The 17,207-nt window shown below is 40.9% G+C and overlaps 1 protein-coding gene across 7 annotated transcripts in view; it reads left to right on the forward strand.

Annotated features, from left to right (window-relative positions):
* scn8aa (sodium channel, voltage gated, type VIII, alpha subunit a) overlaps window positions 1-17,207 on the forward strand; it is a 46,320-nt gene that overhangs the window by 4,713 nt on the left and 24,400 nt on the right. For 4 of the 7 annotated variants that reach the window (XM_044350736.1, XM_044350738.1, XM_044350739.1 and 1 more), the window contains 10 exons: window positions 4,655-4,773; window positions 6,306-6,395; window positions 7,474-7,602; window positions 8,486-8,577; window positions 11,955-12,176; window positions 12,455-12,518; window positions 12,675-12,816; window positions 14,924-15,130; window positions 15,221-15,502; window positions 16,798-17,112. In XM_044350736.1, the coding sequence (XP_044206671.1) occupies window positions 4,655-4,773; window positions 6,306-6,395; window positions 7,474-7,602; window positions 8,486-8,577; window positions 11,955-12,176; window positions 12,455-12,518; window positions 12,675-12,816; window positions 14,924-15,130; window positions 15,221-15,502; window positions 16,798-17,112 (1,662 nt within the window). Of the gene's footprint in view, window positions 1-4,654; window positions 4,774-6,305; window positions 6,396-7,473; window positions 7,603-8,188; window positions 8,281-8,485; window positions 8,578-11,954; window positions 12,177-12,454; window positions 12,519-12,674; window positions 12,817-14,923; window positions 15,131-15,220; window positions 15,503-16,797; window positions 17,113-17,207 lie in introns of all 7 variants that reach the window. The other 3 variants (XM_044350737.1, XM_044350742.1, XM_044350741.1) reach the window with 3 other exon arrangements.

The raw sequence follows: 17,207 nt of genomic DNA on the forward strand, positions 1-17,207 counted from the left end.
CATTTAAGTACTTTGGCTTCTTTTGTTCAGTGAAAAAAATGTTTTGTAGAGAAATATTATATTATTTTTCAAAGAGCATCACACTTAAACTTTATAATCTTATTGGCACAAGTATCAAAATATTTCAAACGATACCCAGCCCTATTAATGGATGGTATTTGTCCCTCTACCTCAGGTGTCCAAAATCTCAAATCATAACAGTATATTGTCCCAAACAGCTCTTATAATGTAATCTGCAAGTCAGAATCGCATCACATTGTGTCTCAGTTCTTGTATGTGTCCTGCTTTCATCTTGAAAAGTCAGTAGATGTGTGGCTTTTGAGATGTGGAAGTCTTTGTGACATTAATCATACTTACAGATTGTGTGGCTGTTTGATTGGTACCTATCACATTATTTAGAATTTCATTTTCTCGTGCTGCTTTTGAATCAGTGGTAAAAAGTAATTCTGGTGATTTTTTTTCTCCCTCATTGATCAGCAAACATGTCACCTTTGATGCTTAGACCAGTAGACAGGTGTTCTGCTGTATCAGTGAAGCTCAAACATCCATATTAATATTTTACATAATGGTTAGTAGATGATGTCATGTTGAGTCATACATCATGACTGGAATTTACGCAGAAAAGAAAACTTCCTGACAAAGCAGAGACGTTTTGAGATAGTTAGTTTACAGTTATTTTAATTTCATGATTAGGTTGCAGAATGTAATTATGTTTTCCTCCTCGAAGACCTTTGGGGAGTGTGAGAGTTGAGCACTCGAGCTGTTGAGTGGGCCGTTGCCGTATCTCTGATATGCTCACAGGGCTTTGGGGAAAAGGTCAGAAGCAGTAACTGTTGAAAGGCTGTTGTTCCACATGACAGACTTTCCTAATTGTTCAAAAATTAATCTGTGGCAGGAGAGAAAAGCAGCAACAGCAGCAGGCTGGGAGGATTCTGGTTCTCCTAAAGGAGACACGTGTCTCTCTGGGGTTCCTGTCATGTCTGACACTCAGTGTGAGGACAGCCGGGTGACCTTGAGAGTCTCTCTAAATCCCCTTGATGTGTACCTATCAACAAAAACTGTAAAAGGAGACAGTATTCATTTCACATGGCTCTCGTTGGACCGAGAATAAAATATGAATAAAAATGATAAGACAGAAAAGTCATTACTTCCAGGTATTGATAGAGGCTGAAATGAAAGCTCAGGAAAGTTAAAAAAACTTCTGTGAAATTTGCAGCCATTTTGAGCTATTTATGAACCGTAGTACTGAGTGTTTAACAGTGTAAACCTGTTCTATACTTTAAAAAGAAGCAAGAATACTTAATCATAAAATGGCTGTCCTTCCCCTGAGCATTAATCGAGATGCAAAGTGTACTGAGGTCAGTTTAATGCTGGTGTTTTTATAAACAAGGCTGAGCAGCGTGGCTCAAATCTTCTGCCATGGTAACATCCTTTGTTGTCTATTTTTAACAAAGAATTATGTAACAAAATTGGCATTTTTGTTCAAAATGGTCTCTGCCAATCACATATTCTTTCAAATACTGCTGCACTTTTGACAACACTGTTAACCAGTCTACACAGTATACCTTAAAGTATAGTAAAATCTATTAAATAATGTTTAGTCTTTCTTATTAGCGGACTGGATTTGTCCAGATTTTGGGTGCGTGTGCATTTAGGTGCACAGTATCTGTGCCTGTGTTCCTCTCTCTCCGTCTGTCTCTGTCTCATACCTCCCTGTCTTTACAGTGAACGCTGACTGTTATATAACACACCAGTCCAGTGCACAAGTAGGAGACACGATTCAGATGACACGTGGCAAACATGTCCAGTGATACGTGGGACTGTTGATAAGTTCACTCACTAACACTTTGCTCACTGGTCTGTGTTTCCAGACACATCGACACATTACTGTCACAGGTGCATGTGAGTCTCACAAGCTTCTTTGTGCCTCTTGTGTTTATCTCTCTGCGCCTGCCTCTGCCAGTAGCCCTGTCAGCTCTCGACTTCAGGCAAATCTAATTATGGCCCTCCATCTAGTCTCGTTCTAATGCCAAAGGGAGCCGACGCTGCTTTGGTTCTGGCAGCCTTAGCTGTCGTGACGTCAGATCAGGTGGTGACCTTGGTGGAAGAACGTTGCTCTGTATGTCTTTGTCACTGAGAGGGGCAGCAGGCCGGTTCTGGATACGTCACGGGGAGGGAGGGGGAGAAATAATCGTAAACGAACACTGTTTATCTTCTTTGTCACAAATCTTCGGTTGTGGCTCTTTTAGATTGTGTCATAGCTGACACAGAGGGCTGACAGCCTGGCTGGGTGATGACGCAGCATCCAGCCTACCCCGCCCAGTCGGTGGCTGGAGCAGGGCTGTGCCACGCTGAGCTGAGCCAGGCCAGGTCTAGCTGGGTGTCAAAGTAGAAGGCCGGGGACACAGATCATTTTCAAGGAGAAGGCAGAGAGTGATAGAGAGAGAGAGGGAGGGAGGGAGAGATGATATGAGGACAGGGATGAAATGGACGACATGTGCAAGGATGCATGAGCACACTTACTCTCCTTCCAGCTCAGCTCACTGAAATGTGTTTTACTGGGGAAGGTGCAAAAATCAAGTCTTTTTTCACAGAAACACCACAGAGCCTGATACCTTCCCCTATCACCCCTTTTAAATTTGTTGAAGAATTCATTCACAGTGTGTGCAAGTCTGTCCTCCTTTGCACGGGGAAAAGATAAATATTTATAATCATATTTTCTCAAAAGACAGATAGCACAGATACAACATGATGTAAGCTGAATTTAATCTTGAGAATATGAAATGAAATATAGACTACAGTGGAAGGAACATGTCTTGTGACTCCAGATCATCTGCACATTCAGAGAAAATCTTTTTTCTCCCAGCTTTTCCTTTAACAACTTAGTTATATTTTTTAGACCATGAAATGTCATTAAAAGGGAAAAGGCATGACAATGAATACCTGAGCAGGTTAGCACCTAGCATAGCAGCTGAGCTCCTACGCCATTAGTGTATGAATGTGTGTGTGTGTGCAGCTTTCAGGCTAGAGGTGCCATAAAACGCAGTCCATTTACCATTAACCACAAGGGTTTATAGAAGGGGGCTCGTTGAATGGCTACTGCGGCCCTCCTGGATGCAGATGCTGCAGCCCTGCCTGATGGCTGGAGCTTCTGTGTGGAAGCCGCGCTCCCTCTCTCTCTCTCTCTCCTCGTCTCCCGCCCATCCCCCTCCCCTCCTCTTCTTCGTCTTCTGCCCAGCTCCCTCGCTCTGGCTCCCTCCGCCCTGCTTCTCCTCAGCCTGCTGCTGCTACAGTTGCTGCCTGCCTGCCTGCTTCACTCACTCTCCATCTCCCCCGTTTTCTGCCTTTCCTCTGCCCTGCTCTTCTCTTTGCTCAGTGCTGGATTATGAAATTTTCAGTAGCTTTGCAGCAGTTTAGTCATGCGTTAGAGAAAAAGACCCTACATACATGGCAGTCGTGTGTGTGTGTGTGTGTGACAGTGTCTCATTTTTGAGCTTTGTGCATGCTGGTTGGTGTGCACGTGTCAGTTAATGTGTTTGTTTGCGTGTGTCGGTCATGCTTGTGCACACAGCGTATGGCAACTGGGACATTTCCAAGTGTGTCATTATAGCCGACCATAGTGCTGAGTGGGGATGTTTACAGTATATATGATAGTATTAACACTCAGGGGGGAGGCTGCTGCTCTGACCTGTAATAGTAAGTAGAGAGTAAGATTATCTAATCATGTTTAACCGCTCTGGCTTCATCTGAGTCTGTGGATTTCAGCAAATTAATGTCAGGGGGTCATGTGACAGAACTGTGTCTCGTCCTGCGGGCAGAGATACTCTTCGTTTCGGTTCCATGTTCCTTCCTGAGATGTTTATGTTTCTTGTTAACATCAACATCATACACACGCACCTCATTTCTGTAGGATGCACACAGATTACATTACATTACATTAACACAAGCTTTTTACTGTACTTCTCCCATCCCATCCTTCCTCCTCCTCCTCCTCCTCCTCCTCCTCCTCCTCCTCTTCTCCCTCCTGACTCCACTGTCTCCAGCCTTCAGCACTGAGTCGGTGGCTCTGCAGGGCTTAATGTAGTGAGGGATGCCTTGTTAAAAGCACAAGGGCCCATATCACTTGTTCAAATGCACAGAGTCTCATTAAAGTTTCATGCAAATCGCCATGTTTTATTTAAACAATTATGAGGTTATCCACAGAAAGAGGCTTGCCAGCTTCTCTCAGTTTTGCTCGTTTCCTTCTCTCAAAACCACCAAAGCCATGATGGGCAGAACGGCACGAGTGATGGCAGCTGAACATGTGCACAAGACACACACATACACATACACACACACACTGGGCGTTTCCAGTGGATAAAGGAAAACACAGTTATTAGTCGTGATGCACTGAAGGAATGGGACAACATACCGACATTAGAAACATCCTTTTATGTGACAGAAGAAGAAAGACTCACTACTTAATGAGCAAATGCACATATGATCTTTTGCATACTTTATATATTATACTGTAAACACATTAGTTTTGTATCATATTCAATTGCTTTTAGTAAATGTTTCTCAAGCATTTGCTGTGAAACAATAAGTGTATTTTTGTATGATTGCTAACTGATTCAACTGTCGGTCTCTCTCTCTCCTTTTCTTCTCTCCACAGACATTTATAGTGCTAAATAAAGGGAAGACAATCTTCCGTTTTAGTGCCACACCTGCCTTGTACTTCATAAGTCCTTTTAATCCGGTTAGGCGAGTAGCTATTAAAATTTTGATACATTCATATCCTTTGAAATGGTGTCTTAACTGCAGAGACAAAAGGGTTTCCTGTTCATGTGTATTATTCATGATGATATGTCCTGTCTTTCTGCTCGTACTGCTGTTGATGCTACCTATGACTGCTTGTACAGGACAGGATACATGATATAGTCAGAGCCTTAAGATGGCAACTAATAGCATGTCAGATAATAGAAAAATTATGTCTTCCATACGCCGCTAATATGGCAGAGCATACTGGAAGCCATTTTATCACTGTAAGGAGAGGCTAGCACAAATGATGAGTCATCCTTAACAGTAAACCAGGCTAGACTTCCTCAGTAAGCTCATTATGGTTTAAAACTGTGCCATCAATCTCAGAACCCTGACCGAACAGCTGAAGGTTGTACCTCTCTTTGTTCAGAGAAATGTCAAACAAAGACTCAGGAGGTGGAAGAAAATCAGAATTAGACTCCCAGTTGCAGCTGGTCAAAGCAATATTTCCATAAAGTAGGTCAAATCTGTCCGTTGATTATCTGCGTGGTGAAAATGTGGTGAATCTTGTTTACAGTGCAGCCAAACAAACTCATGTTGAAGATAGATGTAGGTTGAATTCGGGGCGGGAATGGTGGACTCTGCCACTTAACATGAAAACTACTATATAGAAAGGTAATTACAAAATGGTAATACACTGAATGGCCATCGCTGAAAAAATATTCAACCATAAATTGTATAAAAATGTGTTTGACTCATGAAAATGTTAAGGATTTAATTTAATTTTTAATTTTTAGAATAAATACATCATTAAAATGTTTGACCCAGTGGGATGAATGTTAGCAACTCTGAACCCTTTTGAATTCTTCAGGAAATCACATATTTGTATCAACATGATATAAACATATAAATATCAACATGATAACAATCATTATGATTAATTTTGTTTATGTTTCCCACAGCTGTTAGCAGCTAACTTGAGGTTTGACTTGTGTTTGTTGACAGAAACAGCAATAGTGACAGTAAGGAAAGCTAAAACTACACTAAACCCTTGTTTTTTTTCCATTCTGTATTTTTTATTATTATTACTACTGTCTGTTGTCCCTATGTTTACCTAGTTATCTCCTAATCTGAGCCACAAGCCACAACTATTACTGACCTCTGGCTGCCTTTAAAGGCAATAAAAAAAAATACTTTCCTTTAACCGTAGACCTCTCTGCACTGAAGCCTTGCAGCTTTAAAAAGTACTACAGTTTTGGTCATGCTGGTATTGAGGGCAAGCTGTTGTATTTACACTAAATATATTTATGATTTTAATATTTCATGGGTAAAGTAATGGCCTTTGTGGTAGTGGGCACACACAAGCACCTTCTGTTAAGTGCTATGAGTAGATTTTTTTATGACATTAACCCTTCATGTGTTGAGGGCTATTAAGGCTGAATGGAGTCATTACATGTGTACCGTGCAGTGGATACTGCAGATTGTTGTGTTTTACATTTTCAGTGAGGTTTGGTGACATTTGTGATTGCCTCTATAATCCATATTTTCCTTAACCTGCTCCTCACTCTTTTCAGCATGATCATTATGTGTACTATTTTGACCAACTGTATATTCATGACCTTTAGTGATCCTCCTGAGTGGTCAAAACAAGTAGAGTAAGTACACATTTAATATGTTCACTCAGTAGTATAAACGCATGCTAACTGCTGTTACACCAATACATTCGAGTCACAAAGCTAAGCATCCAATGTTATGAAAAACAATTATGATTTTTGAAAATTTTAGAAAGATATTTGTGATCTTTGAAAAAACCAGTGGGTCCTTTAACAAAACTTTTTTTAACCCATTTCTCAAGTTTCCCAATCCACGTAGCTGGAAATGACATATTACCTGCTCTTTATATATGAAATGAAATATGAAATATTGGAAAGAAACGTCAATATATATAAGAATGATTTTTAAAATTTTGGTCATATCCAGCTACCATCTTTGCTTGGATTTATACAAAGAGGCACAACTATAGAAACCGGTTAAAACTCTTTTTTATCATGAAAGAGACTAAATATTTTTTCTCCAGATGGTTTAGAGTCTTTACGGATTCTGGAAATACCTTCAGAAACCATAAGTAAGTTTTGTTAAACCTTATAGGTTTATTGCTATGCTAGCAGTCGGTCAGTTAACTGCCTCTCCGCTATAGTCCAGACTGAAATATCTCAACAATCAGATGGATTGCCATTAAATTTTGTACTAACATTCATGGTTCCCAGAGGATGAATTGTATTAACTTTTCATTTAACTTGATCATCAGGTCCAAATTATAATTTGTCCAACACTTCAGTTTATGACCAAATACCTGCAAAACTAATGATATTTCCATCAGCCTCAAGTGTACTTTGTTTAGTGCAAAGTAGCAAAAACCTGATAAACATTACCTGTTAAACGTCAGCATGTTGTACAACCTCATGGAGCTGCTAGTGTGGCTTTAGACGCTTAGTCTAGATTAAGGATCGCGTTGTATATATTTTTCAGAGAATGGATGCTGTGCTCTGTGACTCAATGTAATACATAAGTTACAGTTTCTGAAACTTCTTTAAATATAATATATAACAGTAATGTAACAGTTTTAGCTGACTTCATCATTTCAAACGTATCTTGTGCTCTACACTCAGGTTTGTATGATCGAGCTTTGATCCATCATAGTGAACTGAATCTGTCACCACTTTTGTCTTTCAGGTACACGTTCACAGGAATTTATACATTTGAGTCTCTTGTAAAAATCACCGCACGAGGATTCTGTATAGACGGGTTTACATTCCTTAGAGATCCATGGAACTGGCTGGATTTCATGGTCATTTCGATGGCGTAAGTATTTTTCTTGTGACTCTGACTGTCAGTGGATGATGAAATGAAATTGTGTGCACAAATATTGCCATTGTTTTGTGAAGAGGGGTGGGTGAAGAAAGTTAGCTTTCAGTGCTACCGAAGATTGTTCATCTCTCTTTCTTTCTTTCTTCCTTTCTTTCTCTCTGATAACCCATCGTCTGTGTTTCCTCCATTGATCTGAGACTTCTCTGGCATTTCTCTTTGGGAATTGAAGGTTTCCATCCGACACTCTGCGGCCTCCCTGACAACACCCACACCTCAGACCCATTCATTCGATTTATCCTCCTTTTGTCATCTTAACTCTCCTTTTCATTCACCTTTTCTCTCTCAATCGGCTGGAGTCCGCAACATCCAGTTTAAGGCCCAGTATCTCCCCGTCGACTATATGTCACCCAGTAGTGTATGCCACATAGTTAACTGCCTCCATATGAGCAAAACATAACCAAAAAATGATACATAATTATCTGTAGAGCAGTCACATGGCCCATCTGTGTGTAGATTTATCTCTTCACCTCATATCTGCATGTAAATAACGAGCTTTTGTAACTGTGGTTTGATCCTGCAGGTATATAACAGAGTTTGTAAACCTAGGCAATGTCTCAGCTCTGCGCACGTTCAGGGTGTTGAGGGCATTGAAAACTATTTCTGTAATTCCAGGTAAGACAGGATGGGGCGGGGGACGGTGGGGCGGGGTTGGTGTTAGGTGTGTGTGTCTTTCTTTCCTTTTACCTTCCACCCTTCTCCTCAGTGGACAGGCTCTGTGAGTGGCGTCGTTTCCTCCTGGTTCGGTGGTGTTGTGCTCTTGGCGTGTGTGGTTTTTGTCATCGTGTTTGTTCTGTGTGTGATCCTTCCCCTATTTCAGATATATAACAGAGTTTGTGGACCTGGGCAATGTATCTGCGCTGAGAACATTCAGAGTTCTCCGAGCATTGAAAACTATCTCTGTCATTCCAGGTGAGACTCAGTTTAAACACTAAGGCTGATCCTCTCACCCTTTCCTTTCTACTCACTATTATTATGATTACGATTATGATTTAAGCAACAACAAAAGAATTGGAAATAACCATTTTTTGATTTATTTTTCCTCCAAAATTATCAAAAATGGTACTAATACATTTTTGATAGGCTTTGCAGTCTCCTCTAGGGCCCTCCAAAGAGTCTGCACTCTCTTCTGCCCCAGTAGCACTCTCATTATGAGGCTTGTTTCCAAGGCAGCTGTGTTTCTCTTTAGAAATAGCTTTAACCCACTCCTTTCACTAGCTTTCAGAGTAAGTAAATGCCCTTTTCTTTAGCAAAGAAAATTCTTGATAGAATATTCTCATCTTAAGCACAAAAATCAGGTGATTATTCATGGTATTCATTAGATAGGAATAGATTATAGCTCCTCAAATTTGCCAGCAATCCTTCTAGTTTATTACAAAAATGAATGTGCAAGTGAAATTAAAAGATTTTATTTCACATTTATAACTAGTGATTGAATTGGGAAGAGATGATTCCATGTTTTTGGGATCGAAAACAAACCCTGTAGATGTTGATGTTCTTATGGCATAGCTCTTAGAGACATCCCACAGAATACTCCTATTATTTATGTATGAAGACTGCCAAGCCTAGTTTGTGAACATATCTCTTACGCTGCATGATGCTTTTCAGTCACTTGCTTTTACAATATTAGCCTACTAAGAGCTTGGCTGACAAATGGCATTGAAAGTTTGATTTGCCCTCTTTTGTTTTTTAGTTTGATTATTGATTTTGTTTTTGTTTTTTTTTAATGACCTACTTGAATGATATATCACACAGAAAAAGAAACAATGTGTTCACATTGTAGAGGTTGGGGATGCAGATGGGAGGGTTGAACGACCTATTGACCTTTCTAAGTGACACTGACCGTGCATCTATCTATCTATTGATAGAGGATGCTGAACAGATGTGCTCACTGTGGATGGCTTTTTTTTTAAACAACACATTTATTGGGAAGTCTGAAAAAGGAAATCCTTGTAAAGCGAAAACAAAAGGGATTGTATTTTCATTTAAACTGTAAAGGAATTGGTTCGACATTTTAGGAGAGTTAGATGAGAAGATCCAGAACACTCTTGAAGAAAATGGCTGATTTTCTATATTTTTCTTATTGTCAACAAGTCTCGTGCAGAGCCTAACCAGCAATGAACTCATTCTACTCACAAGTAATGTGCATGTATTCAAAGTCTATCCAAAGAGTAATGACAGGGATCACAAACGCGGTTCTGTTTAAAGCGCTTTGCTAGCTTGTTGTGCTTCATATCACATCTTCTTGACTTTGAACTACATTGTACATTGTAAATTTCTGATATCTAGCACAAGCTAGCGAAGCACTGTAAACAGAACCGTGTTCCCGTGTATGCACAGTGGCGTCTGCCTTACACAGAACTACTCTCTGGAGACTGAAAACATGATCGCTGTTATTAGTCTTTGGAGCTGTTTGTAAACAAACTACTGTTCCCAAAACTCTTTGTGTGCGAAGCAACCCAGTGCAGCAGTGTGGCTCATCGGTGTGTTTTTAATAGTTTTTGGACAACAATGGAGGTCTACGGCACAGAGGAATAAAATATATCAGGCTTTGGATACACACATAGTACTTGTAAGTAGGATGAGTTCATTGCCGGTTTGGCTCTGCACGTGAGGTTTGTTGACGATAAAAAAAATATAGAAAATCACCAGCCATATCCTTTATGTCTATCCAGTAAATATGAAGCGATCGAGAGCAGCTGGTTAGCTTAGCTTAGCACTAAGACTGGAAACAGCTAAGCTGGGTCTTTCTAATGTTTACAAAATTCATCTACTTCCCTTTCGATAAAGCTAGGTTAGTCGTTTCCCCCAGTCTCCAGTCTTTGCACTAAGCTAAACTAAGCTAAGCTAAGCGAACCAGCTGCTGACTGAAGCTTTAATGGACAGACATGAGGACGGGTTCTCATTTAACTCTCAGCCAAAAAGCAAATTAGTGTATTTCCCAAAATATCGAACTATTCCTTTAACAATAATTGATCAAGGCTTATAACACTGGAGTGGGGAAATTTGTTATCTTTTATAGTGTAGTTTTAGTCCAGCTACAGTATTTATAGTGGAGGGCATGATTTCAGAAGAATATATGAGGGTATTTAATATAATACCCAATATAACATATGTGTTAATTTAACTTAATCTTCTCATTTACTTCTAGATAAGAAAAGTTTTGAATTGAATAAGAAAAGCTGTGTATTTATCTTAATGCTGCCAAGCTAATGGAGCTTTTACTAAGCCTAAAGTTAGATAATATTTTATGAGAAGATAGGTACAGCTGGTAAAGTCCACTGTACCTGTAGAGGCCAAACTGAGAAGGGGGTGTGGGTCATCCTGCTTCCATGTTTGAGCTCCTTGTGGACCCATGTGAACGCTGGCAGAGGATTCCTGTCTGGAAGGTAAACCGGTTTTATCTTTAGTGAAACTGTGGACGAGACAGACTGCAGGGTCAAGGTATGGGGAGTCAGTGCTTTCTAATGACACCTTATACAAGACAGTTCAAGAAAGTGCCCACGCTGGCACTGGCATTGAATTGCTCCTGTTCAGCCTTGGAGTTTAAATGACCTGCATGTGGTTTCCAGCCCCCCTGCCTGTGCCTCTGTCCCTCTCATGGCCCCTCGTTGTGCTGCTGTGCTCTCTTCCTTATGGATTTCCTCTCACTTTTCTACAGCCTTCTCCCTCTTTCTCACTTCGTCCATTATTGGCAATGAAATGCAAATTTCCTCATTTGAAAAAACCACAAGATTTGATTTCTTTTACAATATTTTCTGTCTTGATGAATATAAAAAGAGTGGGAAGGCTCTTAAATATTTCCTGTTTGTTTTGTTTCTAGAGATGTTATGTATGTAATCTGTCAGTTTTGTCCAAAATGTATTACTACCTACATCAAAATTTTAAAAATCTGTTACAAGTTTAAGTTTTATCCATATAAATGACCCCCTTTGTTGGGATGTTCTCCAGCACAGGAAGTCATTTAATAGAAAACATTAATATTTATATATTATCACATTAATAATTCACTAATTTATTGAAGATATATTTCTTTTAATACTTTTGTTAGGTTTTATATGAAAGTATGCTGTTTCCACCCTGATCTTTTTTACCTAAATCCAGTCAAAACTGGATATTTCCCAGTGATAGATCCATAGAACCTAGAGTTGGATTAGTGTATTAGCAATATTATCTACCACAGATCATTTCTAGTAGAAGTAGACACTCCAAAGATTCATACTTGGGGCATCAGCAGCTCCTGCATCAGCTGCGTGGTTTGTGTTCATATGTGCGTGGCTGCCCTCCAGGCCTGAAGACCATTGTGGGTGCCCTGATCCAGTCTGTGAAGAAGCTTTCAGATGTGATGATCCTGACTGTCTTCTGCCTGAGCGTCTTTGCCCTCATCGGTCTCCAGCTCTTCATGGGCAACCTGCGCCACAAGTGTGTGATCTGGCCAATCAACACCACCGAGAGCTACCTGGCCAACGGCAGCAAGGGCTTTGACTGGGACGAGTACATTATGAACGACAGTAAGTAGACGCATGGCTTTGCTGAACGGTGAGCTGGCAGCGATCTAGGAGTATGAGTCAGCGCATATGCTGGAACGAAAAAACAATACATCATTTTGGCACGGGATAGACAAAATGAATTGGTTTGAAATGAACTGCGCTGAATTGAAAATGCATGAGCAAACTGAAGTCAGAAATTAGTCTGAATGGATTTACAGACTTTTGCAAAGTAAACAACTGTAGCTGCGACAGAATGTGAGCGAAATGACTCATCGTGGCTGTTTGTTCTTTTTCTTCAGCCAATTTCTATTTCCTGCCTGGCCAGGCGGATGCTCTTCTCTGTGGGAACAGCTCAGACTCTGGGTGAGTTGACTTCTCTGTCCTCCTCTTAATACTGATCCTACCAAGACCTGCTGTAGTGCTTCTGTCTGCCTGAAGTCAGATTTGATTTGAAGTAAATAGTGCTGAGTCATTTTCGGGCCGGGCGCCCCGTTGTCTCTCTCTCTCTCCACCCCTCAGCCGCTGCCCGGAGGGTTACACATGCATGAAAGCTGGGAGGAATCCAAACTACGGCTACACCAGCTTTGACAGCTTCGGCTGGGCCTTCCTGGCTCTCTTCCGACTCATGACACAGGACTTCTGGGAGAACCTCTACATGCTGGTAAAGCTGATGTTTTACCAGTTTCAGATTGTTTCATAGGAGGCCTATACAGCACATATAGGTAGAACTGCATAGTAGTCAATAAATGGATTCGTAGATCAATAGAAAATTAACCAAAGTAAGTGATTTATTAAGCAAAAATGCCAAACATTCACTTGTTCTAGCTTCAGAAATACGAGGATTTGCTGTTTTTATCTGTTTATCATTGTCACTTTAATTTCTTTGGATTTCGAACCGCTAATCAGACAAAGATGCCACCTCGGACTCTCCAAAATTTGAATGAGCATTTTTTGATATTTTTTCCACATTTTTTTAGATGAAATGATTAAGTGATTATCAAAAAGACCCCCAGATAGCTTAATTGATAATGAAATCATTAGCTGCAGGCCTACTGCACAGAGAAAGGTAGTGTAAATGTAAAAATGGTGTATTATAGATAATTTCTATCTAATATTTTTAATCTTCCATCAGTCTACACTGACTGCAGGCTGAGGCAGAAAATCAATAAAATAAGACCAGAAAAAACCTGCAGAAAATACAAATACAAATTAATTAATAAAAATAATCAGTAATGCTAGAAATAGCCAGTGCTCAGTGAGCAATCTGTTTGTTGTGATCTCCTCCACATCTTAGGTGTGTCATATATACAGTCTATGTGTAAAAGGCAGCTCCACCTCTGTGACAGAAAATGGTGACTAGTTTTAGCACACCTCTATGTTTCTGGCCTGTTCCCTCTTTGACTCGCCTCATCTGCATACTGTGGCCAGACCACTAACATCCTGTCCGTCTGTCAGCCTGCACAATACCTCTCTGAAATGGTGGAGACACTCCCGCTGCCTTCACATACGGAGGCCGAGTGGAAGGAAGGAAGTATGAAATATTAACAGCTCAGGATTACAGTATGGCCAATGAGGGAGATGAGACCTGATGGGAGCATCCCAGCTCATACTTCTATTTTTGCTCAAAGAGAGCTTTGAAATTCAGCTCCCAGTGACAGACTCTCGCTGCTATTTTGTACTGTATCTTTAGAGTAATGATTATGCAGCCGTGTTTAGGTCTTTTTCAGATGTTCAGAAATTAAATTGATAAAATAGAGCAGAGTGAACATGATCCTACTGTTCATACCTCATCGCCAGTATTGCCACTGATGGGTTTGTACCTGCCCACTGCCTGTTTTTATACACATACGATTTGGTGATGTGTGGGAGTCAGTTTGAGCTTCACTTGTTGAGAATGTTGTGTTATATACACTTCCCAACACTACATGTCAACTACAGTCCTTATTGATTTGTGAGGGAATTTCACTTCCTTATCCCAGGAAGTCTTTTTTGCCCGAGACAGTAATTTGCCTTTTGACAAGGGAAGCAAAGGAGGCCAATGAGTTAGAACATATTAATTCAAATCTAAGGTGTCTCTGCTACACTTCAGTGTCTCTGTGAATGAAACCAAAATAAGAAATGTGTCGATTTATCAAAAAAATGCAATATATCTGCATCAAAATGACGTTTCTCAAGACTTTTCCAGAATGTTCTGAGTTGTTCTGCTGTGCCTCTGCAGCTCAGTTTCCTCATCTCCACTGGGTATAGCTCACCAATCCATAGAAATTGTTTAGCTGTGCAGTGGCTGGTGCATACTGTGCATGGAAAAAGTAGGTCAAAATGCATATCTAGTGGCTCTCCCTGATGAATAACACAACCTTGGGTTCATGCTGAGGACCTTAATGAGCACAGAGTGTAAGCTTTTTCCTGTACAAGCCAAAAATAGATTGTGTATCAATTCATCTTTGTGTGAGATGATAGTAAAGCTAATTTCATTAGTGCTCAAACCAGAAACAAGCATTCAACTGTAGGTGTGACAGCTGTGTTTGAGTTCCCTCCTTGAACGTACTGTCCAGAGGAGTTGATTTTTGCATCCAGAAATGTCAGATCTGTCCTTCCTCTTTTCCCTACTAACAGCTGACTTTTGTTTATTTCTGATGAGTCATTGTGAGAGAAGAGCAGTGATGTCAACACTGAGCTCGGGGGTTTGAGGTCATGTTTCAGATGTTTTGAGTGTCTCTTCTGTTCCCTCCCCATCTGTCTCTCTCCCCACCTTGACTTCTTATTAGACCCTGAGGGCGGCAGGGAAGACCTACATGATCTTTTTTGTGTTGGTGATCTTTGTGGGTTCGTTCTACTTGGTGAATCTGATCCTGGCTGTGGTGGCCATGGCCTATGAGGAGCAGAATCAGGCCACCATGGAGGAGGCCGCACAGAAGGAGGAGGAATTTAAGGCCATGCTGGAGCAGCTCAAGAAACAGCAGGAAGATGCTCAGGTGTGTCCTCTACATGATGGAGGCAGAAATAATTACTGAGTCATGTTATGTCATTGTTCTGACTTTATTTATGTGTTTGTTTCTTGATAGACCGCTGCTATGGCAACCTCTGCGGGCACAGTGTCAGAGGATGCGGTAGAGGACGATGGAGGAGGGCGCCTGTCATGCAGTTCCTCTGAGATGTCGAAGCTAAGCTCTAAGAGTGCCAAAGAGCGGCGCAACCGTAAGAAGAAGTGGCGGCAGAAAGAGCAGGAGAAGGAGAAAGGAGACAGCGAGAAGTTTGTCAAGTCAGAGTCGGATGACGGCAGCAAGAGGAGCCGCTTCCGTTTCCCTGATAACCGCTTGGGTCGAAAGTCTTCCATTATGAACCAGGTAAGGAGGAAAGGATAGTGTAGTCCAGGCATATTTAAACATTTCTCTACGATATTCACAGACCCTTTTCATGGAAGACATTTTGACATGTCACAGAAGAAGACATGTCAGCTGTAAATAATACAATTAAAGATGGCTGAATTCAGTTTAGCTGCTTCAGTTTCAGTTTCAATGTGTTTTTAATATTTATTAATTAGTTTTTTTCTTAATTCAGAGGCCAGTTTGTAAAAAATTACAAAAAAAACAACAAACAAATGTATTTTCTTACGTGTCGAGAAATTAAGATATCCACCTCTGAAACTGCTGGCTGGGTTGGTGGCATAAATCTCAAAAACTCGAAACAAAAGTGAAACTATCTCCAAGGCTAGACTGGAAGTAAATTGGAAAATATGGGTGTTTTTGGTAATTTCGGTGACCCTTTAAGCTTTATGAGGGTCATTGATAATTATTTGTGTCAAACACAAAAAGAGGAAAAACAAGACCATCACAATAGAGCCACAGGATTAGAATAGAGATGCTTTTTATTGCTATGAATAGAATATAGATGTCAGTGAATAATGTGGCTGCAAGAAAAGGTGTTCTTTTCTATTTTCTTTGACTGTTAGAGGAGGAAAATTTCACATTGATAGTGCTGCTACAGTGTGGTGTTGCACGAGCTCACGTACAGAAGAGCATATAGTGGCCAGATATATAGAAGCACATGTCCAGGTCCTGAATTATTTATAGTGATTACATGAATGTTTCAGAGGGAGCAACCCTGCAGCTTTGTTTAGGCCTCACTTGAGCTCCACTGGCTCTTATATTGTGTTTTATAGGTAGGATTTGCCAAAGAAGATAACAAAGCACACTGGTCTTATGTAACACTAAAACACAATTGTTTTTAACTTTACATTTCACCATTTAGCAGAAGATTGTTGTCAAATCAAATCAAATGATCATTACTAGAAGCAACCCAGATTGATGCTCCTCTCCATGTTACCTGTATCTCTGTCCTGTATGTGTGACCTTGACAGTGATTGATATCACTGACCTAATTATGTATTTCCCTCTTGTTTATTAACTACATGATTTCTGCAGCAGAATATGCCTCCTCAGGGAGAAGTGTCCTGGTCGCATTAAATTTCTCACACCCCACAGATGTTGCCTTTCATCCTGACCTCTGGAACTGATGACAAACAGCGTAAAAATGATGGTGCAATCAATTGTAATTCAGAAACGCCCCTGGGCTACATCAGTCACACAAATGTCTCCTCTCCTCTTCTGTCCTCATCCTTCTACTACCTCTTCTCCTCCAGTCCCTCCTCAGTATACCCGGCTCGCCTTTCCTGTCCCGCCACAACAGCAAGAGCAGCATCTTCAGTTTCAAGGGCCGCAGTAAGGATGTGGGCTCGGAGAACGAATTTGCAGATGATGAACACAGCACGGTGGAGGAGTGCGAGGAGCGTCGGGGCTCCCTGTTCAGCCCGTACCGGAGGAACAGCTACAGTGGCTTCCACGGGAAGAGGAACAGCACGGTGGATTGCAACGGCGTGGTGTCGCTCATCGGCCCTGGGCCTGGTGGACGCCTTCTGCCTGAGGTGAAAATAGATAAGGCAGCTACTGACGACAGTGTAAGGAAGTCAATGAGTAGACGTATCTAGGCATGGCCCCCCTCTCGTCCGTTCTTTTCTTTCTGACTCTCTATCTTCTACTCTGTCATCTTTGC

Source organism: Thunnus albacares, chromosome 5, assembly GCF_914725855.1.
Source record: "Thunnus albacares chromosome 5, fThuAlb1.1, whole genome shotgun sequence".
Taxonomy (NCBI): Eukaryota; Metazoa; Chordata; class Actinopteri; order Scombriformes; family Scombridae; genus Thunnus; species Thunnus albacares.